General features: G+C 37.4%; 1 protein-coding gene and 1 long non-coding RNA gene across 20 annotated transcripts in view; one reads left to right on the top strand and one right to left on the bottom strand.

The window, feature by feature from the left end:
- The window catches only part of SFMBT1 (Scm like with four mbt domains 1), a 126,117-nt gene that overhangs the window by 33,322 nt on the left and 79,235 nt on the right, over window positions 1-13,560 (bottom strand). For 14 of the 16 annotated variants that reach the window (XR_007404162.1, XR_007404161.1, XM_049097845.1 and 11 more), the window contains 3 exons: window positions 10,040-10,280; window positions 2,494-2,582; window positions 74-320 (listed from right to left, as the gene is read on the bottom strand). Coding sequence is in view for 14 of the 16 variants with exons in the window: in XM_049097845.1 (XP_048953802.1) it covers window positions 74-320; window positions 2,494-2,582; window positions 10,040-10,280 (577 nt within the window). In the remaining 2 variants the exon portion in view is untranslated. Of the gene's footprint in view, window positions 1-73; window positions 321-2,493; window positions 2,583-10,039; window positions 10,281-10,935; window positions 10,990-13,560 lie in introns of those variants that run through there. The other 2 variants (XM_049097847.1, XM_025456165.3) reach the window with 2 other exon arrangements.
- The window catches only part of LOC112665909 (uncharacterized), a 38,947-nt gene that overhangs the window by 17,880 nt on the left and 7,507 nt on the right, over window positions 1-13,560 (top strand). For 2 of the 4 annotated variants that reach the window (XR_007404164.1, XR_003140598.3), the window contains exon 1: window positions 11,010-11,219. The exons of 1 other annotated variant lie outside the window; for it this stretch is intronic. This is a non-coding gene — a long non-coding RNA (uncharacterized LOC112665909). Of the gene's footprint in view, window positions 1-11,009; window positions 11,220-13,560 lie in introns of those variants that run through there. One more of the 4 variants, XR_003140599.3, reaches the window with a different exon arrangement.

Raw genomic sequence — 13,560 nt, 5'->3', positions numbered from 1 at the left:
CTCATCAACATTAATAAAAGCATAATATAACAATAATGTAAAGTTAAAAGAAAAATGTTATATTACTCTTCACCTAATGGGGGCTGCAGTTCATATCCATGCTGAGCAGCCCAACCAACGTGATGAAGAAACGGATCCAAGTAATACAACCAAAGCTCAAAACTGTCAGAACTTGCAAGTCCTTCATAACGCAGCTTCAGCCTTCCCCCAATGTTTTCTACTACAGTAACAATCCAAGTGCTTAACGAGTCACGGAAAGCTTGACATTCTAGCCTGGAGCCTGGAGCAATGAGATCTAAAGGATTCCTCCCATTGCGGAGCTGTGGGTACAAGAGGTGAAATGATTACAAGAAGTTCAGATGGCATTTTAAAAAGTCAAGTTATAAAGGATCTCAAATGAGCCTTTATATTTCTACCCACTCAAAGCCATGACACTGAAAGGCCTAATCTCATACAAGTCTCCATAATATTATTTCTAGATGATATGAAAATGTTTATCTTAAAGAAAATTCTACTTATAATGCAATGAAACTATTCTAACAGACCTCTGTCTCTAACATTATGTTGTATAGTTTAATCTAGTAAAAACTTTTAAATTATCATTACTTAGTCTGATTATGAAAGCAAATATGATCACCATTAAATGAAAAATAACAACAAAAGTCAAAATCACCTCTAAGAAAGAACCACAAAAAATACTTTCACACCCACTCTAGACCGGATTTCCTACACACAAGTCAACACATCTACCTATATCTGTCTCACATTTTTTGAAAAACGGGAGCATTGTATACTCTTTTTCAATTTGTGTTTATCACTTAATACATCACAGCTATCTTTCTATTATAGCACATATAAATCTTTATTCTTTTATACTGTTTTTATTGATATTCTGTGTTCTAAATGGGTAGTAATTTATCCACTTATCTACTGATGGCATTTCAGTTGTTTCTGATTTTTTATTCATTTCACAATAATGTTCCTACAAACACAGTTGTTTTGATTATGCTGATGGAACGGAAAAGTTTAGCTATCACTCTAGATACATATTAAAAGCTACAATAAAGAATAAAAGGGAATGCTGATTCCAATATCATCACTTAACTATTTATTAGTCAAACTCCCATTTTTTTCCTAATAAGAATTGGTCTGCAACACTTATAGATTTATATAAATGCAAAAGAACATATGAAGAAATGAAGGAACACGTTCACAGCTAAAAATCAGGATGGGAGAATCAAGGTCAATGTAGAGCTGGATATCTAGTAATTCATTTGTTCATGATTTCATTCATTCATTAAAATTTTATGGTTTGTTTAGTGTGTGCCAGACACTGGCTAAACATAATGAAATGAGTCAGAGGATAAAATAAAAAGATCAACTGGAAATTGAGTATTTACCAATCAAGTTTTAAAGGTGAATGTGAATGAATCACAGAATGAGATGTAAGAGTCAAAACCATAAAACTTATAGAAGAAAAAAAAAAGACTAAATCTTTGTGACCTTGCATTAAACAAAGCCTTCTTACATAACACCAAAAGTGCAAATAACAACAAAATAGATAAGCTAAACTACATCAAAATAAGCTTTTGTGCTGCATACAGTATCATTATGAAAGTGAAAAGACAATCCACACAATGTATTTGGAAATCATGTATCTGACCTGGACTTGTTATCGGAATATAAGAACACTTACAATTCTATAATAAAAAGACAATCCATTTTAAAAATGGGCAGAGACATTTCCCCAAAGAAGATTCACAAATAGCAAACAGTACAGAAAAAGATGCTCAACATCATTAGGCATTAGGAAAATGCAAATCAAAAGGAGAAACTGCTTCATATTCACTAGCATAGCTATAACCAAAAGAGAGTAACAAGTGTTGGCAAAAATGTAGAGAAATTGGAACGTTCATACATTGCATTCCACATATGCCACAAAGAATATAACTGGTATGACAGAAAGTGACAAAATATAACTTAGAAATGTCAAAACCAATAAACTGATTTCACAAAAACAAGAAATCTATATTATATTCACTAACAAGCTAAAAAGCTCCACTAATTTAAAAGGACTGCTGAATGCACATAGCGGTTAAGAATTCAATAGGTCCAATGTCTTCCGAGCTACAGAAACGGGGGTCTCAAGTCACCTGGGGTGGGAGTTAAAATTCCTGAAGTAGAATCAACACCTGCTCAGCTCTAGAGCCCAAAAAAGGCCATTATCTTCCAACTTCACAAAAGAATCTGGAAAACTAGATTTTTATGTGTTAGCAACTAATTCAGAACATTTTAGGTACTAAGAAAGGCACCAGTTGGCAACCTCTGAGGAGAAGTTTAAACCTGCCAGTACCCATTGTCTATGTCTGTAGTAACAATGCTTATTTGCTGTAGAGTGATAAATGAACAACCAATTTTAAGATTTCTTAGACAGGAAATACCACCGAAGATGAAAAGGGTTTTCCACCTGATTCTGCAAGCAGTAATACTCACGCCTTCTAGCAGCGGAACAGGAGGGCTACATGCTCCCATAAGGGTCTGCCGTAGAAACTCGTTCCAATCAGACACTTTATCTCTGATGCCTAGATGAGAAAAATAAGTGATTACTCATAATGTCAGCTACAGAACACAGAGAAACGAAACTCAACCTAATACAGAGAAGTTAAACCACCAGTGAAAATGATTTAGAGATGTATTTGTACTTTTAATATCTGAGTCCAACATATTAACTTCTTTCAGAGATTAAAAAAAAATCCCCCTCTAGATAGACCTACTTCCTGATTAGTTTAATAAGAAGTGTACACAAAACAAAGAGAATACAGTAACAGGGAGTTGGGCCCAATTTATCCAAAAGTTAACTACTTTATTTTTTAGGATGGGAATCCTCAAACATATATAAAGGTAGAAAAAGGGATATGATGACCCCCATATACACTAGCTTCAACAACTGTCATTTCACGGTCAGTCTTTCCAGGAGTTGTTAGCAAACTACAACTTGTGGGCTAATTCTGGCCTACTGTCTATTTTTGTAATTAATAACGTTTTATTGAAACACAGTATGCCCATTTGTTTACTCATTGTCTGTGGCTGCTTTCACACTACAAAGATAGCATTAGGTAGCTATTAAGAGGGATCACATGGCCTGTAAAGCCTAAAATATTTACTGTTTGGCACTTTGCAGATATTTTGCCAATCCCTGATGATCTATACTCTCACACAGTCCACCTCACCCAACCACAGAATATTTAGAAGCCAATTCCTAGGGGCACTTGGGTGGCTCAGTGGTTGAGCGTCTGCCTTTGGCTCAGGTCGTGATCCGGGGGTCCTGGGATTGAGCCCGCATCAGGTTCCCCGCAGGGAGGCTGCTTCTCCCTCTGCCTATGTCTCTGCCTCTCTGTGTCTCTCATGAATAAATAAAATCAATCAATCAATAAGGTGATTTTTCTATCATCCCTTTTTTGTTTACTAACCAAAATATCTTTTAAAGAAAAATTTCACTTCTTCAACTACTTCATTACCTTCAGGTACAAAAAAAGCCAGGATACATGTTTGACTCTCTTTACCTTCCCCATATTTACTGGCCTACAAAATCATCAGTGGCTTCCCTAGCATCTTCCAAAAGAAATCAATGAGTTCTGTTGACAAGTCTCACTAGGAAATTAATGACTAGATCATATATGACATGTTTCAGCCTATCGCAGCTATTATTCTACTGATGCTCAAACTGTCTTGTCTTTAACCAGAAGGAATCTCTTCTGACATGACCCTAGTAAACAGTCACTGACATCTTTCTTACTTTTGGTATGAATGGTGCCTCAGGCTCAGCTTGTACCTTTCCTGCCCCAGTCCAGGAATCAGCTTCATCTCCAAGGAGCTCTAATTTATTCAAGTCAAATGGCATTTAGAGATCATAATTAGGGTGCTGAGAGTGCTCATTTTTAAATATTCTTTATACTAAGTTTGTGTTTCTAAGGCCTTCTCAGTATCTAGAACTAAGAAATATTTTCTCTTTTTTTAAGACATAAATCACATCAGGAGTTCGTACTGATACTTCCAATACAAATTCACAAAGATGTTGTTTCTACTTGACTTCATTTATACAAGTTCTTTTTTTTTTTTTTTTTTTTTTTATTTATGATAGTCACACACAGAGAGAGAGGCAGAGACATAGGCAGAGGGAGAAGCAGGCTCCATGCACCGAGAGCCCGACGTGGGATTCGATCCCAGGTCTCCAGGATCGCGCCCTGGGCTAAAGGCAGGCACCAAACCGCTGCGCCACCCAGGGATCCCTATACAAGTTCTATTTCCTTTTTTTCCTGCTGAAAGCCCTAGCTCTCAATTACACATTTCATTATGACTTCATCCCATAATACCCGAATAGTACTTCAAAATAACATCACCTTTGTCATCAACAATGATTACTGAAAATAGCTTACTTTTGTTGTTGCTATGTTATATGCCTATTAGGGATGTGCGTTTAAATTACTGTATATGAGAGTCAATGAAATAGTTCTCTGAGTATCACTTCACAATCTCTATATACAGTTATACTCTTATGCTGCTTTTGTTTTTGTTTTTCAGAAATTTCTTTAAAATTTAATTTTGTAGTTATATAAAACACTTACATAGTGCAAATTCAAATCTACAAAATAGGTACAATTAGAAAATCTAGCTTCTTTCCCTCCCCCTGCCCCCAATTCCATTCCCTTCCTTCCTCACAGGTAACTTTTTTTTTTTTTTAAATGGGAGCAAGGTTCAAATAGCATTTTTTTAAAGATTTTATTTATTTATTCATGAGACACACACACACACACACACACACAGAGGCAGAGACATAGGCAGAGGGAGAAGCAGACTCCCTACAAAGAGCCTGATGTGGGACTCGATCCCAGGACCCTGCGATCATGACCCCAGCTGAAGGCAGACACTTAACCACTGAGCCAATTCAGGTGTCCCCATAGGTAACTTTTTAAATAGATTTATTTGGGGGGACGCCTGCGTGGCTCAGTGGTTGAGCAACTGCCTTTAGCTCAGGGCATGATCTCAGTGTCCTAGGATTGAGGCCTGCATTGGGCTCCCCACAGGAAGCCTGCTTCTCCCTCTGCCTATGTCTCTGCCTCTCTCTGTGTGTCTCTCATGTGTAAAATAAAAAGTTTAAAAAATAAATCTTTTTTTAAAAAATAGATTTATTCTTTTATTTTTTAAAAATGAACTTCACATATATACATTCATACGCTCTCCCTCTCCTTCATTCTATACACATTTTTCTCTTTTCATAAAACAAGATATCCTGGAGAACACTCCCTAGCTGTAGTGTTGGTCCCCATAGATGGTCCCCATTTTCTTTTACCATGCACTGCAGCTTTCATCATCATAAAGTACCCTTTTGTCTCATATAATGCTTTCTGATCTGAATTCTACCTTTGCGAAATACCAAGACTGACACTACTTTCTTTTCCATGTGATTTGATTTTTACGTATTTTTGTCTATCCTTATATTTTAACCCTTTCAGAATCTCTCCATTTAGGTGGGTCTCCTGAACGTAGCACAGAAGTAGGTTTTGCTTTCTGAACCAATCTGAACTGTTCTTTTACTTTTAATAGAAGACTAACCCTATTAACATTTATTGATATTATCAAGAAGTATGGCCTCAATTCTGTCATGTTGTTAAATATTATACATTAGTGTGTGTGTATGCACAGTCTCTCACTATGTGATCTATTTCATTTGAACATATACTTTTTCTTTTTAAAATCTATCTTTTGGTGTTTAGAAAAGTTTGTGTTTTTTTTCTTCTGGTTATCTCAGTATATACTAACACCTTTATATAACACTTTAGTTCTATTTTTGGACTATTTTCCATTTCATTGTTCTATAAACAATACTAACATTAGCCAAAACTTCTTTTTCTCCTCTTCTTCACAATCTCATTTCAGGTAATAGTCTTTTATACTCGATTAACATTTAAAAGGTAATTAGTTTAATTACTCTGCAGTAAAGCTGGTTTTTTGAAAAGGCAGTGAGTGAGCTTTACCACTATGCACATGTCCCCTCCCTCTTGCTGCCTCACATTTTTATAGTTACACTGTATCTATACCATCAGACGAGGTAGCCATTACATACTATACTGTCTCCTTTGTAATCTTCATTGAGTTCCAAGTTCTACAGCTACACATATATTTATAACGTCTCATTAACAGTTCTTATACTAATGTCTCTTCATTCACTTGGTTTTTTAATGCTCAGTCCCCAGTGGATGTGTTAGGAAGGGCTCACAGGAACACTATTCCTGAGTCTTCACACCTTCCTGTCTGCTTATGGCCTTTATACCTGAAGTTCAGTGTGGCCAGATGCAAACCCTTGTCTCTTAACGATGTTACCCCACTATCTTTTGTCATAAAGCATTATTGTCAATCTGATGATAATCTGGTTTTCCTCCCTTTTCAAGAAATTTAGACCCTTTGCCTGAATAACCAAGGGATTATATTTTTAAAGTTCAAGCGTCATTAGAACACACCTTGATAGAGCTGCTCTCACTTGATTTTCCCATGTACAAAGTGAGCCCTTTCCATATGTGTTTCAGTCCTATTTTATTTCAGTCAAGTTTATTTGAGTGAAAGTTTATAGTATTTTATTATTTTATTGTCATGGTTTTCTTTGGGGACTTTATCCTAAGTCTTTTTTCTTTCCTACTTTCTTTTTATTTTAATTTTTTTCTTCCTTTTCATCTTCCATTTCTCTTCAGATATTATTCATGGTAGATTTGTTCCTGTTTAACTTAGTCTTCCTTCCTAATATCTTTTTATTTCTAGTTCTTGCCTAACTTTTACTTTTTCTTTTTTCTTAAGATTTTATTTATTTATTCATGAGAGACACAGAGAGAGAGAGAGAGAGAGAGAGGCAGAGAGAGACACAGGCAGAGGGAGAAGCAGGCTCCATGCAGGGAGCCCAATGTGGGACTCGATCCCGGGACTCCAGGATCATTTGGGCCAAAGGCAGGCGCTAAACCATTGAGCCACCCAGAGATCCCCAACTTTTTCTCTTTTCAAATATCCCTTTTCTCTTTCATTTCTGAATTTTTATGAATTTTATACTTTTTCTCACTGCTTCTATCATTGTTACTACTTTCTCTTAGCTGATTTTTTTAAAAGATTTTATTTATTCATGAAAGACACAGAGAAAGAGGCAGAGACATAGACAGAGAGAGAAGCAGGCTCCCTGCAGGGAGCCCAAAATGGGACTCGATCCCAGGACTCCGGGATCATGCCCTGAGCGGAAGGCAGCTGCTCAACCGCTGAGCCACCCAGGCATCCTATCTCTTTGCTGATTTTCAAATGTTTTTATGTGACATAATGTTCATATCTCTTTTGTGGTTACATTTCTCTGGAATGATTTTATTCCATCCTTCTCTCCTCTCTCTCCCTCTTGCTCTTTTGTTATAATAACCTTATACTCCATGAAAATCATTTAAATGAAATGAATTTTCCTAGACTCCTAGGATGAAATGGTAGGCCAGTCAGAGCTTCATGTCTCTAGAGCTTCCTCTTACAATGTTTTTTCACAAAATGCTTAAAAATATGGCAGCTAGGGGCGCCTGGGTGGTTCAGTCAGTTCAGCATCTGACTCTTGGTTTCAGCTCAGGTCTTCATCTCAGGGTCCTGGGATAGAGCCCCATGACAGGCTTCATGCTCAGTTTAGGATTCTCTCTCCTTCTCCCTCTATCCCCTCCCCTGCTCTAAGTAAATAAATAAATCTTAAAAAAATAAAAAGGCAGCTAGAAGACCACAGACTCCCAAGGACCCTAACACCTAAATCTTCATTTCAAAATACCATTTTTCACCAAAAGAAGCCAGAATTCCTTGGAGAAATGGCTGATTTCAAGGAAAAGCTTCTTGGGCTACAGCATAAGAAATTACTCAAAGAATGATGGGAACTTAACAAAGTACATATTAGCCAGCTTAAAGGGGTACCCACTTCCCAATTCGAGGACAATGTGAACATCAAAATAAATAATGACAGTAACGGACTATAACTTATCGAGTAAAATAAGAATCACAAGTCTACACTGACAAACACACATACATATATGTATGTAAATGGGGAAAAGGAAAGCTCTTTCTATTGTAGAAAGCCTATTATGAAATGTAGACAGAAAATACCATTTGGTAATCATTAGAGTAATAACCATTTCAGACAAAAATAATCAAGTGCTCGGGGATCCCTGGGTGGCGCAGCGGTTTGGCGCCTGCCTTTGGCCCAGGGCGCGATCCTGGAGACCCGGGATCGAGTCCCACGTCGGGCTCCCGGTGCATGGAGCCTGCTTCTCCCTCTGCCTATGTCTCTGCCTCTCTCTCTCTGTGACTATCATAAATAAAAATTAAAAAAATTATAAAAAAAAATAAAATAAAAATAGTGGGTTGAAGTTTGAAGAGTGATGAGATACTTACATTAACTCAAAGTATCTTCCTATAAGATACTTAGTAATTTGAAGGTATAAAAGTAATCTTATGGTGGAAAAACCTGGCATACACCCAATTAATCAAGTGATAAAAGTTAATATCACCAGTTACATGTCCTAATAATGACTGGTGCCTTAGAAGAACTGAGTCACTTCTGCACTTTTCCAACCAAAAGTGCACAATTGGAGTCTAAGGAAACATCAGACAAACCCAAAGTGTGGGACCTTCTAAGAGAATAACTGGCTTGTACTCTTCAACATCAACACCAAGAAACACAGAGTTAGGTTAAGGACACTAAAGAGACATGACAATCAAATGCAATGTGATCCAGGAAAAGAAACAAGGCATGATCAATATTACTGGGAAAATTGGCCCATAACTTTCAAAAATGTCAAAGTCATGAGAGACAAAGAAAGTCTGAGAAACTGTTCCAGATTAAAGGAATCTTATGAGACATGACAACTGGATGCAACACATGATCTGGGATTCCCTTTTACTATAAAAACATTATGGGGAGATACCTGAGTGGCTCAGCGGTTTAGTGCCTGCCTTCAGCCCAGGGCGTGATCCTGGAGTCCCAGGATCAAGTCCTGCATCAGGCTTCCTGCATGGAGCCTGCTTCTCCCTCCGCCTATGTCTCTGCCTCTCTTCTCTCTCTGTGTGTGTGTCTCTTATGAATAACTAAATAAAATCTTTAAATAAATAAATAAATCACTATGGGTAAAAATTAAGATATACAGGTGAAATAATAGCATTACGTCAAAGTTAATTTCCTTATTTTGCTATTTTCCGGTGTTAACCAATGTCCTGATAAGTACATTAAGGTATGAGTAAAAGGCATCATGCCTACAACGGATTCTCAAATGGTTTATTAAAAAGTCACACATGTGTTTGTGTATGAAGAGGGAAGGAGGGAGAAGGAGGGATACTATAAATTTGGTAAAACAACATTTAGGTAAACTTGGCAAAAAGTCTCTAAGAATTTTCTAGGCTATTTTTGCAACTTTTCTGTAAATCTGAAATCCTAGCAAAATAAGGAGCTGAAAGAAAACAAACAAACTCTGATATTTTCTTAAACCTGAAGCCTTCTTTCCCTTTCTCCATCTTTATGTGATCTTCCCTCTCCTTCTGTCCTACTGTCTCTGTCCTGTTTAATTTGGATTCTATTCCCAGTAAGGCTCTTTCCTGGAAGGGAACTTCAGTAAACTCATTTTAAGAGTTCATAGGTCTCAGATCACCTAGAGGTGAAAAGAGGACAGTCAAATCAGAAGAGAACTAACAGCATAGCAATCTGGCCCAGCGTACTTAAAGACAAACAGACCCACAAGTGCCAAACTCAGAGAGCCTCACAGCTTTACAGGATGATAAGCAACTCATGTTCCCTAAGAGTATCGTAAAAACCCAAGGCTTTATGAAGCCCAAAAAATAATTTTCAAAGAGAGGGAAATGTGCATTACTCCTTATAGATATTTTCATTCAAAATGCTAACCCCAGAAAGTTAGAAAAACCTATTTGATGGCAGAATTGAAAACCTCAAGGTTGTGGACACATCATGTCTCAACAGCAACTATCTTATTACCTTCTGGGGCTTCAAGAGTCTTCTTATTCTGCTCACACCACCCAATGGGGTAAAGGTCAGCCTTCCTGATGTCACACCAGAAGTCGGCCCTCCGGTCCTCGCCATAGCCATCATAGCGAAGGAGCAGCAACTGCTCACAGGTGGTGATGATGGTGGCAACCCAGTAGGTTTCAGGGTCTGTTTTCACAGCCACTTCCAGTTTCATCCCAGGAGCAAATCCATTTTGCAAACGTGTGTCCACCTGAACAGGGAAATGTTACTAACCACCAGAAAAGTATCTCAAATGAGTATTTTCTTTAGCCAAAATTCTTTTTTAAGACTTACAATGCTGAGGCACTAAATGAAATAAAACTTTCTCAAGGGAAACCTGAGAAAGTCCAATTCTAACTCACAGCAGTGATCCAAACAAAACAGGGAACAGCCAAAGGAATTTTAATAGAACTCAGTATTTTCACCAAAGCAGCCTACTATGATTATAGAAAATGTTTTCTATTAAGCACATAAATCACTAAATGTTCACCATTTTAATAGCCTTCAACACATTATGTTTTCAAGAGCAATTTCTACACCCTTCAAAAAAAATTCATAAAGCTAGAAAAGGGTAAGGACAAAAGAAGCTATGATGATAATGAATTAGTATAGTATGTACTATATGTAGGGGGCCACACCTCCCAGTTTCCCTGAAACAGTCTATGTTTACTATCCTTGAATAAAAATAATGCCTTGTTTCTCTCTCAAACGGTCCTAACTCAGAGGATACATTGTATGACCACAAAGCCAAAGGTGAGCAATTCTGGAACTACTTCAGTGAATGCTAAGATTAAATACACACACACACACACACACACACACACACACACACACACATAGTGGGAAATGAGAACCATGTTTCTCACTGTGGCAGAGAAGACCAGAATGAACCTTGCGGTGCTGAACTGGAATCAGTGGTGTCAGAATGAGGTCACAATGACTGATAGAAAAATAGTAGAAATGTGGACGTACATGTGTGTTAATACATTTCCTAGCTCTGTGAATTGACAGGGACTATAAGTAATGATACTTATCAGCAATAAGCAAACTTAGTGTAGAAATCTTGATTTATAAATGCCATCCTCCAACAAAAAAAGAACATGGGCTCCATGGAGAAATAAGTGATCCCAATTCTAGGGTAGGGAAAACAGTAAGTGCATGGAATATCTTATGATGTTAGGAAGTAAGAAAATGCTCCAAAAATCATGGGGGCGATTGGAAGGGAACGGGAGATGACTAGAAAGATCCCCCAATGGTCACATTAGGGACAATTTGAGCAATAAAATAAATAGTAAGACTAATGGATTATAACCCATAGATTTAAACAATATCCATGAGTCTATATTGTAAAAAATAAATAACAAAGGAGAGATGGATATATGTATTAGAGAGGGGGCAAGAGAGAGGCAGAAGGAGAGGGAGAGGGAGAGGATCTTAAGCAGGCTCCACACCTGCATGGAGCCCAACGTGGGGCTCAATCTCACAACTCACAAATCCTGAGATCATGATCTGAGCTGAAATCAAGAGTTGGCTCAACCAACTGAGCCACCCAGGTGCCCCTGGGTAAATATAATAGATTTTTTATGCTACCTTGTAATTAATAATTTTGCTAAAGTTAGTCATTAACTTTGTATCTGTAAATTATTTTACTCCTCTATAAATGACATTTTTTCTTTTCTTCTTAGTCTTATACATTTTAATTGTTTTTCTTAGCTTATTATATTGGCCAGAACCTCTAATATCAAATAGAAGTCATGTTAAGCAACATTTTTATCTTGTTACATATTTAAAAGAAAGTATGCATCATACTACTATTAATAAAGTTTGCTGTAGACTTTTTGTAAAAAAGTCTATCCTTTAGCAAATTAAAGAAATTCCCATCTATAGTTTACTGAGAGTTTTTATATCACGAGTGGGTATGGAATTTTACCAAATATTTTTCTCTATATATGGAGTTGATAATGTGATTTTTTCCTTTATTCTGCTACTGTGATGAATTATGCTTTTTAAATATATCTTACTCACTTTCTCTTTTCTCCTGAGATTCCAATCACACAAGCATTAGACTTTTTTATTTATTTATTTTTAAATATTTTATTTATTTATTCATGAGAGACACAGAGAAAGAGGAAAAGACATAGGCAAAGAGAGAAGCAGGCTCCTTGTGGGGAGCCTAATGCAGGACTCAATCCCAGGGTCCGGGATCACGCCCTGAGCCTAAGGCAGATGCTCAACCACTGAATCACTCAGGTGTCCCTCTACTTGGTTTTTTCTAATAGTGATTGTCACTACTGAAATTCCTTTTCTATTCACACATGTTGTCCACCTATTCTACTAGAGCCTTTAACCTACTACTCATAGTTATTTAAAATTGTCAGTCTAATAGTTTCAATACCTGGGCCTTATGAGTCTGGTTCTGTTAAGTGCTTTGTCTCTTGACAGTTTGCTGTTTTTCTGTTGCTTCTTCATGTGTCTCATAATTTTTGGTTAAAAGCCAGATATCCTGTATAGAATAATCAAGACTGAGGCAAAGAGGGGCACTGGGTGGCTCAGTTGGTTAATAGGCATCTGCCTTCGGCTCAGGTCATGGTCCTGGGATAGAGCCCCATGTCAAGCTCTCTGTTTAGCGGGGGAACCCGCTTCTTCCTCTCCCTCTGCCTACGGCTCCCCCTGCTTGCGCACTCTCTCTCTCTCTCAAATAAATAAATAAAATCTTTTAAAAAACAGATTGAGAAAAAAAAAAAAAAACAGATTGAGGCAAATAGGATTTATGCCTGGAAATGGGCATATTTCTTTTTTGGCCTTAAGTTTGAGGGAGAAAGTCAAGTCAATGTAGTTAGGAGTGGAACTGGATTTGGGTTTTGTTGTTGTTTATTCACAGTATACCAGAGGCTCCAAAATATATAGTAGCATTTTCTATTTAAGATAATTTTCTTAAAAAAAAAAAAAAGATAATTTTCTATTTAAGACTCATTTGCCAAAGTGCTTTTTTCCTCAATATTTACTGCTCACAGAAGACTGAGGTCTTCTCTTTGTGACTGCATCTCAGAGACCACTCTCTCCACACTCTTGCCTCTCTCCTACAAATAGACCTCTGTTACCCAGCATTTCCTAACTTGGTGGTTGAGGATAAGCAGAAAAGGACATTCTCTGAGATTCAGCCTCAGTCTCAGTCAAGTTCTGTGTCCTGAGTCTTAGGAGTGGGAACTTCTCAGTGATCTTACCCCTCACCCAACTGTAGAGGACCTCCAATGCTTCAATACATATTTCTACCCTTCTCTCAGGGACAGAAGGCTTTTATTTCTTCTGTTCTATCTCCAGTCTGCAGTGGATCTTGACCTGCACCCTGGGGTTAACAGGGTTTGCATCCCTTCCCCTAGCAGCTTAAAGCTTTTGTTCTAGAAGACCCAGGTAAAGCATAGTGCCTTTTCCAAAGCTGGTGCTATTTTCTCCATAAGACACATACCATAAGGAAAATTGTTTTACTATCT

Source organism: Canis lupus, chromosome 20, assembly GCF_003254725.2.
Source record: "Canis lupus dingo isolate Sandy chromosome 20, ASM325472v2, whole genome shotgun sequence".
NCBI lineage: Eukaryota > Metazoa > Chordata > Mammalia > Carnivora > Canidae > Canis > Canis lupus.
Note: the sequence above shows the minus strand (reverse complement) of the source record. Positions and strands in the feature narration are given on the sequence as shown.